This window comes from Protomyctophum parallelum (genome assembly GCF_964188405.1).
Source record: "Protomyctophum parallelum genome assembly, chromosome: 3".
Lineage (NCBI taxonomy): Eukaryota > Metazoa > Chordata > Actinopteri > Myctophiformes > Myctophidae > Protomyctophum > Protomyctophum parallelum.
In genome coordinates this window covers 11,960,175-11,975,737 of record NC_139698.1, presented here as the reverse complement: position 1 = coordinate 11,975,737, position 15,563 = coordinate 11,960,175, and the positions used below count along the sequence as shown (strand labels likewise).

Below are 15,563 nucleotides of genomic sequence, written 5' to 3'. Positions count from 1 at the left end.
GTGATTTGTAACCCGCAGCACGGGTGATTTGTAACCCGCAGCACAGGTGATTTGTAACCCACAGCACAGGTGATTTGTAACCCACAGCACAGGTGATTTGTAACCCGCAGCACAGGTGATTTGTAACCCACAGCAGGTGATTTGTAACCCGCAGCAGGTGATTTGCAGCACAGGTCAGACTAACGGGAGGCCTGACTTAAGGGCAGTCCCAAGATAGATACATGATCAGGTAATGCATGTGGGGGCCGTTATTGGTCGCTGTAAAAGGAAACAATATAACACGGCTAGGTCAATTCAGTCAGATAACTCATGAATAGATTTAACCAATATTTATTATAGAATGAGAATACAAGTGTGCATATGATATTTTATCTTGGCGTTCGGCTCTGCTGTTCACGAGAGCTGGCCCAGCTATTGTGTCCAACCAACAATGGAGAAGGCGTGGTTACTGCCCAGAACATGATCCCACTACAAGTACTGCATCTGTAAAGTCAACATGAATGGTTTTTAGTTTAGGTCATTCATAAAACTTGGACCACTAAATAAATATGGTAATCAGTCACCATAGAGAAAGGGTGTGAAATCTTCTATTATTGTCAATAACAACACTGATTCAATGGTACCTGATTCAACAGTAGCCGAGTTCTCAAGACACACCATCAGATCCCTATGTATATTATGCTGCATTGCATGGCCTAAAGTGGTAAACAAGGCTTGAAGACCCCCCCCCCCCTTCCTATTGGGATTGTGCATCAGTTGTGCAACTACAAGTATTATTTTTTCCTACTGCTGGTTTGGACCATAATTCATCTTCTTGTGTATGTGATGTGGCTTCTTCATCTCTAAGCTCACAGACGTGCATCAGCCAAGCCACAGCCGACGCCGGAGAGCTACTGTAGGCAAAGAAAACACGGCATACTATTACTTTCCCCCCATAGCAGTCTGCGTACGTCTGCCCCCGCGGCCCACCCCCAGAAGGCCCAAGCCGTCTGCTCCTGATTATGTGTGATGATCCTTGGTGCTTAAACTTGCCAGCTACATTTCAGGTTCATAGGAGAACTTTTTTCATCAATCTGGAGCCCGTTCAAAATGAATTACTGTGTAGATTATTCAAACTGTCACTAATTGCGCTGTCCCCGGGGGCTGCGCCAGCGCAGGTAGCTGCATTTCTCTGCAGCTGCAGAGTTGAAGGGGGATATTAGACCTTTTCAGTTTTTTCTATCCTCTGCGATTCCTGAACTGCCTATAGAACTTCTTTATCAGTGGATTGCATAAGTACAGCTACTGTATAGCCTAAACAGCTTTACACTGCAAATAAACAATACCAAAACGTGTCAGTGAATATTTTGGCATTAAACTTTTCATATACAGTAGTGCCTCGTTCATGCTTTAGTCTCAATCAAAAGTCCACCTTGTTTCATTGCTGTGTAATACTTGTGTTCTGTGTGAATGTATTTCTAAACAAATATTTGTTTAGTATCTTTGGTATTTTTTAAATGCTCCCGTAGGACCTTAACTCAAAATTGGATTACACTGCCTATCTGATGAAGTTCAAAAACTTCCTGAATGATGACAGGCAATATGAAGTATACAGTGTTTATGTGATACCAAAGACCAATACCAAATAAATTAGAAATCAATATCCTAAGCTTACATATAAAATACATTTTCTTTTGAATGCTGTTTACATGATTGTTAACTGGGAAAACTGTTAAGATAGTTGGGACTCTGTGGACTTTTACAAAGTTATCTAATCAAACATTGCAAGAATGTTCTGTGTAGTTAGGAGGAGGGGTTTGTTTGGCTCATCCCAAATTAGGGACCACAATAAATTCCACATTATATGACCCCTTTAGATGTCCCCTTGATGGAAGGCGCCAATTAACAGCAAATGGGAGGGGCTTACGGATCCAGATAATCAAAAAATGTAATAACAGGCCTGAGGATGGACGAGGCACAGGACTTTATGAATCCTATATAGGCTTCTACGTATATACTGTAGGTCTGTCAGACATGGGTGATATAGGGCTTTGTGAGACGTTTTTGCCGGGTTTAAAGCTTTAGATAAATTATTGTCTCCACCAGGCCGAAGCCATGGGGAGAGAGTATGTTTTGCACAGCGTCCGTCCGTCCGTGTGTCCGTCTGTCGGTCGATGACAAACTTTGCACACACACTCCTTGGATGCCAACGATGAACCTCTCCCCCAAATATTTCAGAGCGGCCTGTTATAGCGCTACCATGAGGTCGACTTCAAATCATGAACGCAGCATGCAATTTATGTGAAATCGTTCACGCACTGTCCTACTCTTAGAGTATATATGAATAGAGAAGACACCCGAGTTCTCCTTCCATCCACTTGCATTAAGTTGCTCAAAAGCGCATGAGGCGATTTCACTCCTCCTTCCTGGTAGGAACAGAGTGCATTCTGGGACGGATTGCAATGGTGAGTGGCCCCAAACACATGAACGCGCTGCCGTTGAATGCGCACGAGCGTCGTCCGTCGTGAACGTGTACAATGATAGTCAACGGACAGCGCGTTCATGTGTTTGGGGCCAGGCTGCAATACCTTCATTCGGCCACTATGTCCATTTCGCCTCAGGGTTTCCTCTGGGTGCCTTCTCTATTCAATTTACAATTTACAATTTAGGCATTTAGCAGACGCTCTTAATCCAGAGCGACTTACATTAAGCAAGAACAAAAAAGCATGGGAATAGATCACATGAAAACATTTATCAAGAAACATATTCATATATACTCTAAGGTCCTACTAGGCTGAGGAATATATCCCACCCTTTTCACATTGGCCTGTGAAAAGGCGGATTTACAGAGGACAGGTGGATTTTTGCAAAATAATGTTTTTTAACAAAATGCCTCAAATCATCCAATTGCCATCACAGGCATAAGAAGAAATGGCACCCTTATCACATTGGCCTATTATAGCGCCACCAGGAGGCCACAACCTAACCTGGCCTGGTGGTTAGTGGAGACCTGTGCCCCGAGGGGCATTTTTTCTAGTTGTTATTAATATATAATTGCATTGCATCAGTCGTTTGCCTGGCATATCTAATGTTTTCACTTGAGCAAATGCTACAATATTGTAGGTCGGCGCCCAAATATAATAATAATAATAATAATAATAATAATAATAATAATAATAATAATAATAATAATGTGCAACCACCCTAATAATAATATTTTTTAAACAATTTAACCTTACTTGGGCAAGGAAAACATATACCAGAAAATAAACTCTTGACGTGGAATAAAGGGGTTGAAACTCACAAAAGAGGGGAAGGGACCCCCCTCTTAAGATCCTCTATAGTTACACGACACTGACAGGAACACAAATGCAAGTCAATTAGCTCAACAACGTCTTTCTTGACAAATCTGAGGAATGGAATGAAATGCCGATTGAGTGAGCAACATTGTAAACAGTCTGGGATCTCCAAAACAACCTCCTCCTCCTCCCCCCACTCCCACGCGCACAGATGGAATCCCTCGGCAGCACTCGGCTCGGCGGATAGAAGAAAAACCAGCCTTTTTTGACAGCTCTCCAGCAAGGAGCTGGCAGGAGCCGATCACGTCATTCCTGGATGGGCGGCGCAAAGAGAGGGACGGGGTGTTTTCCAGCTTTAAAAAACGATGGAGCCAGCCCCCTTGACAAGGAGCGCTGCGTCACAACGCCGGGAGTCTCTGGAAATCTTAATTAGGCTCCTGCTCCAACCATAGAGACCCAAAACTCACCTAAACCTCCATCCATCCCTGTCCCGAGTGTTGTCACATAGGTATAGCGTGTCCGCGTCCGCTCTCTGCAACTCTTCTCGACATTTTTAAGTAGTCTATCCCTCTCTTATTTTGGTGTGCAACCGCGCATGGATACAAACAAAGTAATTCATTGCCAGCGGGAGTTTTAATGCTATGTTTGTGGCGTAAGGTATGCCTTCATTTTGCGGTTTGTGAATTTACGCTATAAGTTGTCAGGGACATCATCGCTTGTTTAGTCCCAACCGCGAGAGTCGCGCGTCGCTTGTTGAATGCAGGATACCAGCTGTTTGAGCGTCAACTCCAAGTTCATCTTTGGACCTGCGGGGAAGGACCGAGGATTTCACTTTCTCACCTCTCTCGCCGCCGATATGAAGTCAGCAGAAGAAGGTAACCGCGTGTTTCATCATGTGATTTAAACGACTCAACATACGTCTTTATGCAATAAGCATCCCAATTCAAAGTTATTATTAGGCTATAGGCCTACTGCGAGGCATTAAAGACAGGAATGCACGCATTAATTTGGTTCATAGCCTGCCTATATAGCTGGCTATCGCAGGCAGCAGTCTGCCTCATTTGGTGAATTAAAACAACCATTAGGTGGCTCCAAGAGCTGTGTGTGACTGAGTGCATAATGAACTTGACTGCTGAAGGTGCCTTGCTGCTCTCACCTGTGTGTGTGTGTGTGTGTGTGTGTGTGTGTGTGTGTGTGTGTGTGTGTGTGTGTGTGTGTGTCTGTGTGTGTGTGTGTGTGTGTGTGTGTATGTATACTGTCTGTATATATGTATAGAGAGAGAGAGAGATAATGCTACTGTGTGTGTGCGTGTGCGTGTGCGTGTGTGTGTGTGTGTGTGTGTGTGTGCGTGCGCACACACGTGCACATCTGCATATAGATAGATGTGTGTGTATAGATATATAAATTATGTATGTATGTATGTATGTAGAGAGATAATTCTATATTATTCACATGCAACATGGATGTGGGATTGGGCTCATCCACACAATGACATTGTTTCACTTAATTCATGAAGGCTCCCAGTGCTGATGTCATGATCTTTTTGTGGGTTTGGGTTTTTCATTTTGTCTTTGAGGTTTCAGATGGACGGGTGCGGGCTGTATTATTATTCATCTGAGTCCTGCTTTCTTAAGCCTCATAATTGGTAACAGACGCGTGTGTATGCGTGTGTGTGTGTGTGTGTGTGTGTGTGTGTGTGTGAGATGTGCATGCGTGCCTACAGTTTGTGAAATTCAGGGACACAGCTAGGGTAGCTTGCTAGACGAGAAGTACTTAACCACATACGGCTTCATCAATCTGCTGACGGCTGCATTATTGTCACACGCACGCACGCACACACACACACGCGCACACGCACGCACACACACACACACACACACACACACATGAGCACACACACGCTGGTCTGGTGTCCTTACCATAGCCAGCCGTCTGCAATAAGTGGCCCAGGGGCTTCAGACAACTTGTATGGGCGACCACCTAGTACACCTCTCCCCAGAGAGAACCACACTGACTGAGTCCTGTCCAGACCACAATCCCCATGGCTAAAGCCCTTCCAATCTTTAGTCATGCTGGTTTGGGTCTGGGAGAGACAGTGTTTTGATGGTGATAGAGTAATTGGGAAAGATTGCGGAGGAGGGAAACGGCATGCAATGCTATAATCTGTGTGACAGTTGATGTCTCTAAATTGAACTCATTGCTCATGCAGCTTTTCTTGATCTGGGCCAACAAACTGGTGTTATTATCGCGTGTTGGCTTCATCCTAGGAATCGCTGTTTCGGTTAATTTGTTAGTTCAAGCAGACAAGTACTGTACCATTTGACCCAGCAAGGCAAGAGTTCAGGTTTCTGCGGCAATACTGTGCATTTGATAAGAAAAAGAACAACAAAAAAACAGTGTGTGGGAGGGTGTTAGAACGACGCATCAGGGTGTGTTGTTGGAAAGCCTAGTGCAGTGAGTGCACACGTGCACGCTCACCCCCCCCACGCGCATGTGTGCGTGTGCGCGCGTGTTTAAAGTCAGGCCTGTAGACAGGAGGTGTGTCACACCGGGAGGAGTGGGCAGGATGTGATCTTTTCACGGCTATAGAAGAGGGACGTCCAGAGGAGAGGAGCTATAGAGAGGACGTAACCGCACTCAGATCATAGTGTATACATGTATTCACAAGAGACTAGAGGATGAGCTTCCAGCCCGAGGAGCCAGAGTTTGATTTCAACTACATGTTTGAGTACCAACAAGGCGTGGGACATAGGATGGAGTATGTTCATAGAGACTGTACCATGACTGATTGTGAGTGGTAAACAGATCTTTCTATATCTTATATACGCTTTCTGTTGTCTTTGTTCAACCTATGCAATTAGTTTATTTTGTTTATTGTTTGTTACATTTATCTTCATGGATGTAAAGCTTGAAATCAAAGAAGTGTAATGTATCCATCTATGGAAAGAGGTGGGTATCGACAGGCCTTGGCTGTCATTGTCTGACTGTGTGTGTGTGTGTGTGTGTGTGTGTGTGTGTGTGTGTGTGTGTGTGCATGCACTTGCATGTGCATGCATGTGTATATTTGGTGTCACCCACCAAATATAGCCGATCCACAAGCTCACAATGCGTTGTGAACTTATAGATCTGCTATTTTTAATGTGAGACAACAGCACGCAACTAAAAGCTCAAGAAAGACTATATGAAACCTTTGTGAAAATGCAATATACTGTAGTCTCTCTGCTGTCAATGTCACTCTCTGTCTGTTGGTCTGCAGGTATGCACGAGTATGTTAAAGTGCATGTGTAATGCTTCTGTGTCTGTACTTGGAGGATTCCATGCAACAACCCTAGGACTCTACAAATATTTACTTATTATTCCTATATAACAGTCCATGATTTGCATTTGTTTTCATTTATAGTTTCTATTTATAGGATGGTGAAAGATCATTTTTCAGATGTAGAATTTTAATTGGATTTTCTGCTATATACTACATGGTCTCTGTCGGGTGGAAACGTCTGTCCAAAACTGTTACTTTTCAGGATTCAAATAAAAAAATAGCAGTTTGACGTGTTTCCAGCTTGTAGATCTGCTTTGTTTGATGATTTTGTGTGATGCTGTAATATGATCAAGTAGGGCATTCATTTACCAGAAACACAAAAAGTTAAAATATGGAGATAAGAGGTTTCTGCCCATGATATAGCTGCGTTATTGGCCATTGGTTGCCTATTCTTTTCAGGCTACACGGTGCATCTTCATTGACGTCATCATTGTACTATAGTTGTCCTATGTATGCACACAACGTGCCACCAGCCAACCACTTCTGGAAATAGACTCTTGTTGTCATGAACTAATTTTAGCCAGTCTACCCACGTATTCTGTGATGCATGACAGGTTCATCATTTCATGTGATGCAGAGCGCTGTGGTGAACGGATATAGCTCACATGCACAGAGTCAAGGGGAATGCCCTGCCATTGTCGTGCAGACTGACAAATTGGTGTTCATTTTATTATGACAATAAATCTGCACGGAAAGTCATGGCAGACACAACATGACATTGACACTGTCTTGTCTGTAGGCTTGTCAACGTCTTAGCATGTGTGTTTGAAAATGTGTAGGCACGCGCACCTGCGCACGCACCTGTGTGTCTGTGTCAGTGTCTGTGTGTGTCGGTGTCGGTGTCTGTGTGTTTGTGTGTTCATCTTGGTGCATCTGTGTGTGTGCGATGCACAGCAGCTGTAAACTCACTTTGACTTAATCACAAGCTCAGAGCGCTGCAAAGTGCTGTGGGTTTTCCACAGGGGAGGGCCTAATTCACTCAGTGAGTGAAGCAATCAATCAAATAAAGCATCCATCAGCGCTGCTGGAGAAACTCCTGTGACTGTGAGGAACTCTCACAGACGGCCGAGAGACTGCAAAATAGATCTGTGGATGTTATTCAACTTATGTGCTTACACACTTCTGAATCTCTGATTGCCGCTGATAGTTTCTTCAGAACATTTGATACATGCAGGTTAAAGTCATCCATGTTGAATTTTGGACTGGAAAATGCATCACTGATCTACTGTTGTATGTGTACAGTAATAGCTAGGGCTGTAACAATTATTTTCATAACAACCTGTCACTTATCTTTTGGGGGATTTTCTTGGGGTTGAATCTTATCAGTTAATTTACTGTAAAATGATTTATTAGCATGCACATCTCATGGTATCTGAATCCATACAGGCATGGTGAAATTGCTTTAATTCCGGCATACCCAACAATCAAACTTTCTATTTTGTAGTTAGTTTTGTCCATAAACTTCCATAAACACACTTATTTATTTTTCCTTCTTTGTGTTTTCCAGATGCATACAGCTACACACCTAATGTCAGCCTGTCTCTTCCACTGGGCATGGGGAACCCCTGTTTGGCAACCCAGTACCACACCCTCCAATCAAGCCACCCGTACAACCTCCAGAACGACAACATCCCAGCCGCCGGCTACTACCTGCCCCAAGGCCTGAGGCCTAACGGGGCCCCGGCCCTGGAGAGCCCCCGCATCGAGATCACGGCCTACAGCCAGTTCCCAGAGGAGGAGGTGGAGGAGAGCAGCAGTGTGGACCACATCATCAAGCGCGGGGTCAACTCCATCGTGACCCTGACTCTCCCCAACGCCGACGGCTACCGCGACCCCAGCTGCCTCAGCCCCGCGAGCAGCATCTCCTCGCGCAGCTGCAACTCAGAGGCGTCCTCCTACGAGTCTGGCTTCTACAACTACGACAACTCCCCGCAGAACTCCCCCTGGCAGTCTCCCTGCGTATCCCCAAAAGGCACGCCCTCGCTGCTGTCCTGCCCGCACGCCAGCGGCCCCGCCGCCTCCCCCCGCCATAATTCTCCCTCCACCTCCCCGCAGATGGGCACCGTGGCTGAGGAAGGCTGGGTGGGGCAGCCCCGCGGCGGCTCCAGGCCCAACTCCCCCGCCTGCAGTGGGGGCGGCGGTGTCAACGGTGGTGGTGGAGGTGGTGGTGGCGGCGGGGGTATGGGAAAGAGGAAGTACAGTTTCAACGGCACCTACCGCCAGTCCTCGTGTTCGCCCCACCAGTCTCCCACTCCGTCCCCACGCGGCTCCCCGCGCGTCAGCATCACCGACGACAGCTGGCTGGCCAACACCAACCAGTACACCAACTCGGCCATCGTGGCGGCCATCAACGCCCTGACCACGGACGGCGTGGTGGACATGGGGGAGGGCATCCCGGTCAAGGCGCGCAAGACCATGCTGGACCACTGCCCCAACACTATGAGCCTGAAGTTGGAGCCCGGCGGAGAGGAGCTGGGCCCCGACAGCGAGCTCTGCCAGGAGGACTACACCTCCCGCCTACCCTTCAAGAAGGAGAGCTACTGCGGAGGCTTCTTGGATGTGCCCCAGCACCCGTACTCCTGGTCCAAGCCCAAGACGTACCTCAGGTAGGTGGAGACACTGTATATAGCCTGTGTTGGAAGTGACACTTCCACCGCATACAAAAATTAAATAGTAGGTTAAGCAAGGTAATATGAACAATGCAATTTCAACGGTGCTTGAACTGTGCACTTTGAAAGCGACACAGCAGCCCCTGGTTCTAAATAGTCCTCAAGGAATACAATGAAGGTGTTTACACATTTAGACAGATTGATGGTGCTGAGCATCCAGCTCAAGGACCGCTTTTAAGTTCTCCAGGCGTGCGAAAGGAAAACTATTAATCTGTCAGCCATGCTGCTGTTTTCATTTTCTTTTCCAAATTTAGGCTTGTATAGTTTTCGCAAAGAATACAATGCGTTATTTTTATATTTTTTCTAGTCTTCAAAGACCCCAGCCGAAGGCAGAAATCGAAAAGTGGCGTGTTTGCCATGTCCAAAAGGGCTTTCCTTTCTTTGAAGATTAAAACATAAATCATATTTCGCAGGAGTAGCATAACATGTGTGCCCCTGTCACCATGACAACTCTCACACAAACAGGAACACGCACATGCACACGCACACACGCACACTCATCATCATGGTATTCTGAAGTACCTTTTCATTTCACTATGTCTTTTTTTTTCTTTCTTCCTCACGAATAGCACACTTTCCTGTCGGAAATCAAGTGTTTGATTAAGATAGCGAGCGACAGGAAGTGATGGTGACAGGCCTGGCTGAGGGGAAGCCTGGCTGTGGGTAATCAGCCAGCCTACTGCCCTGCTCTGTCGCACCGTGGGCCCATCTCCCTGTGATGTCATGCACTGACTGGGCAGATAAAAGTCCTGTGGGGGGAAATCAGTTCGCTTTGGGTCAACAAACACCCTGAAGGTTCCAAGGAGATGCAGCCAGAGATTGGTTTCATGCGAGCCCCCCCTCTGGGGTCACGGGCTCCGCGCTTAACAGGCATCCGGCACAGCGAAATATTGTCCTGCACGTGTTTGTTTTGGTTTAGATATCTCCATGGTCTTCGCATGGGAAGCTTTGGCTCCCCGTCTCAGAACAATATTATGGGAGCTGTAGCTGTGGCTCTGAGAAACAGATACCACCCTTTAAGACTGGGTGGGTCGACCCAGTCTCCATTGTTACGCATTTTATGTGAGGGCATTTTCTGATTTTATTGTTACCAATCTTTCCAATTGGTACTGATCTTCCCTTTAGTCGCTATGAATAAATCATACCAAAGCAGGAGCGCATCTTTATTACCTGCATGTGTCAAATTTGGCTACTGTGCCCTTTCTCATACCTTTCCATGCCAAGGAGGAAGGCGTGCTCTACTCACGGAGTCAAAGTCTCTGTAGCTGATTCTTGAAGATCAATGGAAAAAGGGAATATCCGCACTCGCTTGTATATCGTTTGAGTTTCTTTATTGTGTTCATGAAAACACATGCAGCAGCAGTCCACCTAGAGAAACGTTTCTCATACTGTAGATGGACTGCTGCTGCATGTGTTTTCATGAAATAAAGAAACTCAAACGTTATACAAGAGAGTGCGGATATTCCCTTTTTCCAAGGATATACCCAAGAAATAGCCATATAGCTTCTGGCCTCTAGTACAAAGTGGCTTTTTAGAAAACCTGACAATGGCTGATCTACAAGTTCAGTATCATTTTACTTTACCTTTCCAACCACCGTCTTAATACAAAACTCACTGCAGTCAAACCAGTCCACATACGTCTCCCATTTGCTTTTCTTTATTAAGGGCCGCTAATTATTGCCCAGACTTAAGGAATTATGTACGTCAGAGAATTACTTCAATTCATTAGTTTAGAGCAATGATGAAATGGAAAAGGACCAGGATGGTTGGCGCAGAAGTGCCCTGAGTTGAGACAAATATGTGGAAACACTCACTTAAATCAAATATGCTTTCAACCTTGACAGAAATAAAATAAAATAAATTACAATCAATTTGATTAGCTGGCTGTTTAATGTGAACTTGGATCTGCCAGCTATAGCCTGTTTAAGGTCTTCACACACATGTTGAGCAATGTGATGAATAAACAACACAATAAATATAGTTACAGGTTGGTACTATTTTTCGCTGTCAAAAATCGATATACAGTAGTTCAGAATACGAATTGTGTTCTTGTATCCCTGCATAATACTCGCATTGTGTGTGGATGCACACATGACACAGGGTACACACTTATATTATTCCAGTTAATCATAATCCCTTTTTGTAATTGCATGTGTTGAGCTTTTTACATATTCATCAGGAAAATGTCCCAATCCGCATTCAAAAATATAATAGTACTATATACTGTACAATTGAATTACATTAGTTCAATTATATAGTACACCACATACTTCATCTGTACATCAAATAGCGAAAGTAGCCAATCTACAAGCTCACAAAGCATCGCATTATGAGCTTGTAGATCTGCTGTTTTGGCTGAATTAATTTCAGACAATGTCCAGAACAGTACAGGGAAACTATAGCGATCTAACTTTTCGGGTGCCCAAACTCCCAAAGGTAGATCGCGATCTACCAGTAGATCACAAAGGCCGTGCAGGTAGATCACATGACATGCCCCTAAAGAATATTTAATTTATATATAAAAACTTTTTTTGGCATGAATGAATGGCTTGAATTAATTAAGTTGACTTGATTGATTGACGTAAAAAAGGGCCTGTTTTCGGGCACCCATTTTGGTGTTGGCATCATGTTATGCTTTAGCTATTGAAAAATAGCAGATCTACAAGCTCATATCGCGCCACCGAGTGGCGCGATACGAGCTTGTAGGTCTGCTATTTTTTTTTAATCGAAGAGCGACTGACATTTCTAGAATCTGATCTCAGGTCAGAATGGGTTAATCAGACCAGTGTGTGTCCAGTGGAAACCTCGTATGAATCTGATCTCAGGTCAGAATGGGTTAGCGCGGCTATTCCAAAGCCATTTTCAGCAATGGTATTATAATGTTTTGGGTGGGTAGATCTTGTTGAGCTGGTCATTTTGAAAGTATAGCTCTCAAGTCAAAAAAGTGTGGGCACTCCTGATGTGGTTAATCTAACAGTACACGTTGTCTGGTTCCCTCTCAGCCCATCCCTGCCAGCACTGGACTGGCAGCTGCCGTCCAGCTCCGGCCCCTACACCCTAAACATCGAGGTGCAGCCCAAGTCTCACCACCGAGCCCACTACGAGACGGAGGGCAGCCGCGGAGCCGTGAAGGCGCAGTCTGGTGGACACCCTGTAGTACAGGTACGTCACTCAGTCTGGGTCTGCTGAAAGATAAACAAAAGGTTTGGCATACAATAGTTTGATTGATTGATTCGTTAATTCCTGTTCTATTACAATGCACAGTAATTACCAGTGGTGGTGCTAGTTAATTAAACATCAGTGCATTGTCGCTTATCACTAACATCATCACAAACTTGTCTAGACCACCGTATTGCCAACCCAATCCTTAGGGCCTTCCATTTAATGCATTGCAGCAGGTGTGCGTGTCACAGTGCGTGTGTCACAGTGCGTGCGTGCGTACGTGCGTGCGTGCGTGTGTGCGTGCGTGTTATTAATGGCCCCTGAAGCTGAGAGTCAATCTACTGCATCAAAAGGTCAATCTGACCAGCAGCCATGCATATTGACTCAATTAGCATAGAGCAGGACCATCACCTCTCAGTATTGTGCTTGGCACTGCATAAGAGCATACGTCAGTCGCACTAGCAGGCCAGCACAGAGCTCCTTTCTCTCCTAGGCTGTCATCACGCTACTCTAACATCTTGGTTTGCTCAAGGTGGGGAGCTATAGTTAGTAGACCATGTGTGTGTGCACGGCATGTGTGCGTTTGTCGTGTGTGACTGTGTGTGTGTGCGTGTGACTGTGTGCGCGTGCGTGTGTGTGCGTGCGACAGATCTTCATCTTCAAATTATAGAAATTAAATTTGAAACTGTATCTTCTTAATAGTTAGTTCATACATTGGTCAAAATAATATTATTTTTTTGCAAAGCATATCTAGATTTCAGCTCATAAAACTAATCGTTATAGTATGTATGTTCATATCTGTACAGTACGCATATGTGTATTTGACCCTGCTCACTTCAGTCATAACAAAACATTTTTTTTGTTTTGTTTGGTCCTTAACAAACACGCCCACCACTAAACCTGTAAAGTCCAGTCTAGCTTCCAGGCCGGTGGTCTGTCCCTCCCACACACTTAGCATTAAGCGTTGTTAGCGCCACAGCTGTTTTCTAAATAGATGCTGTCAGCACACCCTGACCTGCTCAATGTCAAAGCCGCCGGGCCAACAAGGTGTTATAAACACAGCTCTGTCAACTTTCAGGTTTTTTTCTGTAAACACAGGTATAATCATCAACCCCCTTCATTATTATATCATCGAGCTGCCGATGTGCAAACAGCATCATTATGCTTTCATGCCCTCCCTGTGGGGCCTGATGTATACGTAAAGGGGGACTTCTCAGAAACCATCTAGTGACATCATTAGGCAGTTGTTCTTTTTTGTTTTTTTTAAAGATTTTTGTAAGCAATTCTTTCCACCCGGTGCCAATGTCTAACGCTGTAATCCTGGGCACTACTTTCCCTCTGCCAATCTGGGGAAAGCCCCGAACTGAGCTCATGGTTCCTTTAATGCATTTAATGAGTGAGCAGGCCGACTCTTATCAACTGACAGGGGGGGGGGGGGGGGGGGGGGTTTCCGGTAGGACGTAGTGCGTCGAAGGAAGTAAGGAACACGTTATTCCAACCAGTTCCTTGACCCTACATCAGGCTGACCAGGGGAGGCAGTATAGAGACCAGGATTACTGCATGTTTTTTGTGAGGGTACCTACCTGTACCTACCCACCCTATAGGGGAAACAGGGAGAACATGCAAACTCCACTGATGACACAGAGGACAGAGCACAGCCATAGCGTCCCCGGCGAGAATCAAACCTGGGACCCTTTAGCTGTGGATGTGACTGCACTACCGACTGCGCCACTGTGCCCGCTTCAAACAAGATTTAGAAATTTTTATTTAGATTTTTATTTAATGCGAGAAAGATAATTTCCATTATAGTACGCTAACTTTCCAGAAATATAAAAGCCTGCCGTTTCTATATTAGCTTGGATTCCCCATTGATGATGTCACTGGTAGGCGGGTTTCTGAACTTTCCACAGCCCCCGAAAATGGTACCAAATTCTAATGAGCATTAGTGAGGACCAATAATATGAAGATAGGTTGACAGTGGGTGAAGTCTGCCTTTAAGTCATTACCAGTGTTTCGCACTGAAAATAGCCTAACTCTGATTTAGCTGAACTGAGAGGACTGCTACTGTATGTGACTAGTCTACTACACAGTGAAGGCATGAGTGTTGATTTCAGGGTGTTTCAGTTAAATGAATGCTATGGATTTCACAGTCTTGCAAGTCAGTGAGACTGGTCTTCATTCAGTTTAGACCACTCTCTTACACACGCTGCACTTACTTTGAAGGGGGTCTGACTAATGGCCGATGAGTATGTTTGTGTGTGGCCATTACTGACTCATCGGACACTGTGGGGAAATGTGCGTGTTATCATCAGCCGTAACATACCGGTAATAAAATGAAGTATTGGCAACTATGACAGGAAGTTGTCAAAGTTTTATGTCTCATCCATATACACTGTGTGCGCATGTTAACCCTATGATTATGAAGTGGTAGTCATGGAGAACACATGATAACAGCTGTTTTAGTGACGCACAATCACCCCCAACACACACACACACACACACACACACACACACACACACACACACACACACACACACACACACACACATACACACATACACACACACTTGCATACCTCAGATTTTACTCATACTCTTTTATTGAGAGATGATTTAATGCCTATATGATATCTACCGTGCAAATGGACAGGGGCTTATCTTGAGAGTTTTGCGAAAAAAGCTGCGGAAGCCGCTAAGAGAGCGAGCAGCCTAGCTGTTGGCAGAGAGATGAATCCGTGGAAGATGAAGCAATGTCTTGCACACGCGGTAAAAGTGAAAATACACAAGTCAGAGTTTAGAATTTCATAATGTCTCTTCAGGGAGTGTTTGCCTCACTCTGGGGCGCCACAAAATCTCTGCAAATTCGCTCTCTGATATCTCTTTCTGTCATTCTCTCTCTCTCAGTCACTCTCTGACACTCCCTCCTCTCTCTCTCTCTCTCTCTCTCTCTCTCTGTAGTCATTGCAAAGCGTCTGTCCTCTCATTTTGTTTCCCAGGGACGCACAGGACATGCTGTAGTCTCCAGTGCCTTGTAGGAGCTGGCTTTGGGGTTAGTGAGGTGCAGTCATGGAGAATGAGTCAAATGACATGGGGCCGTGGGTGGAGGAAGCAGCTCAGGAAGTGTGTGTGTATGCG

At 45.1% G+C, this 15,563-nt stretch overlaps 1 protein-coding gene across 4 annotated transcripts in view; it reads left to right on the top strand.

Annotated features, from left to right (window-relative positions):
* Positions 1-3,658: 3,658 nt before the first annotated feature.
* LOC310855436 (nuclear factor of activated T-cells, cytoplasmic 1-like) overlaps positions 3,659-15,563 on the top strand; it is a 73,075-nt gene continuing 61,170 nt past the window's right edge. For 3 of the 4 annotated variants that reach the window (XM_083760447.1, XM_083760448.1, XM_083760445.1), the window contains exons 1-3: positions 3,659-4,153; positions 8,105-9,203; positions 12,269-12,428. In XM_083760447.1, coding sequence (XP_083616573.1) covers positions 4,036-4,153; positions 8,105-9,203; positions 12,269-12,428 — 1,377 coding nt within the window. In that variant the 5' untranslated portion in view covers positions 3,659-4,035. Of the gene's footprint in view, positions 4,154-5,753; positions 6,069-8,104; positions 9,204-12,268; positions 12,429-15,563 lie in introns of those variants that run through there. The other variant, XM_083760446.1, reaches the window with a different exon arrangement.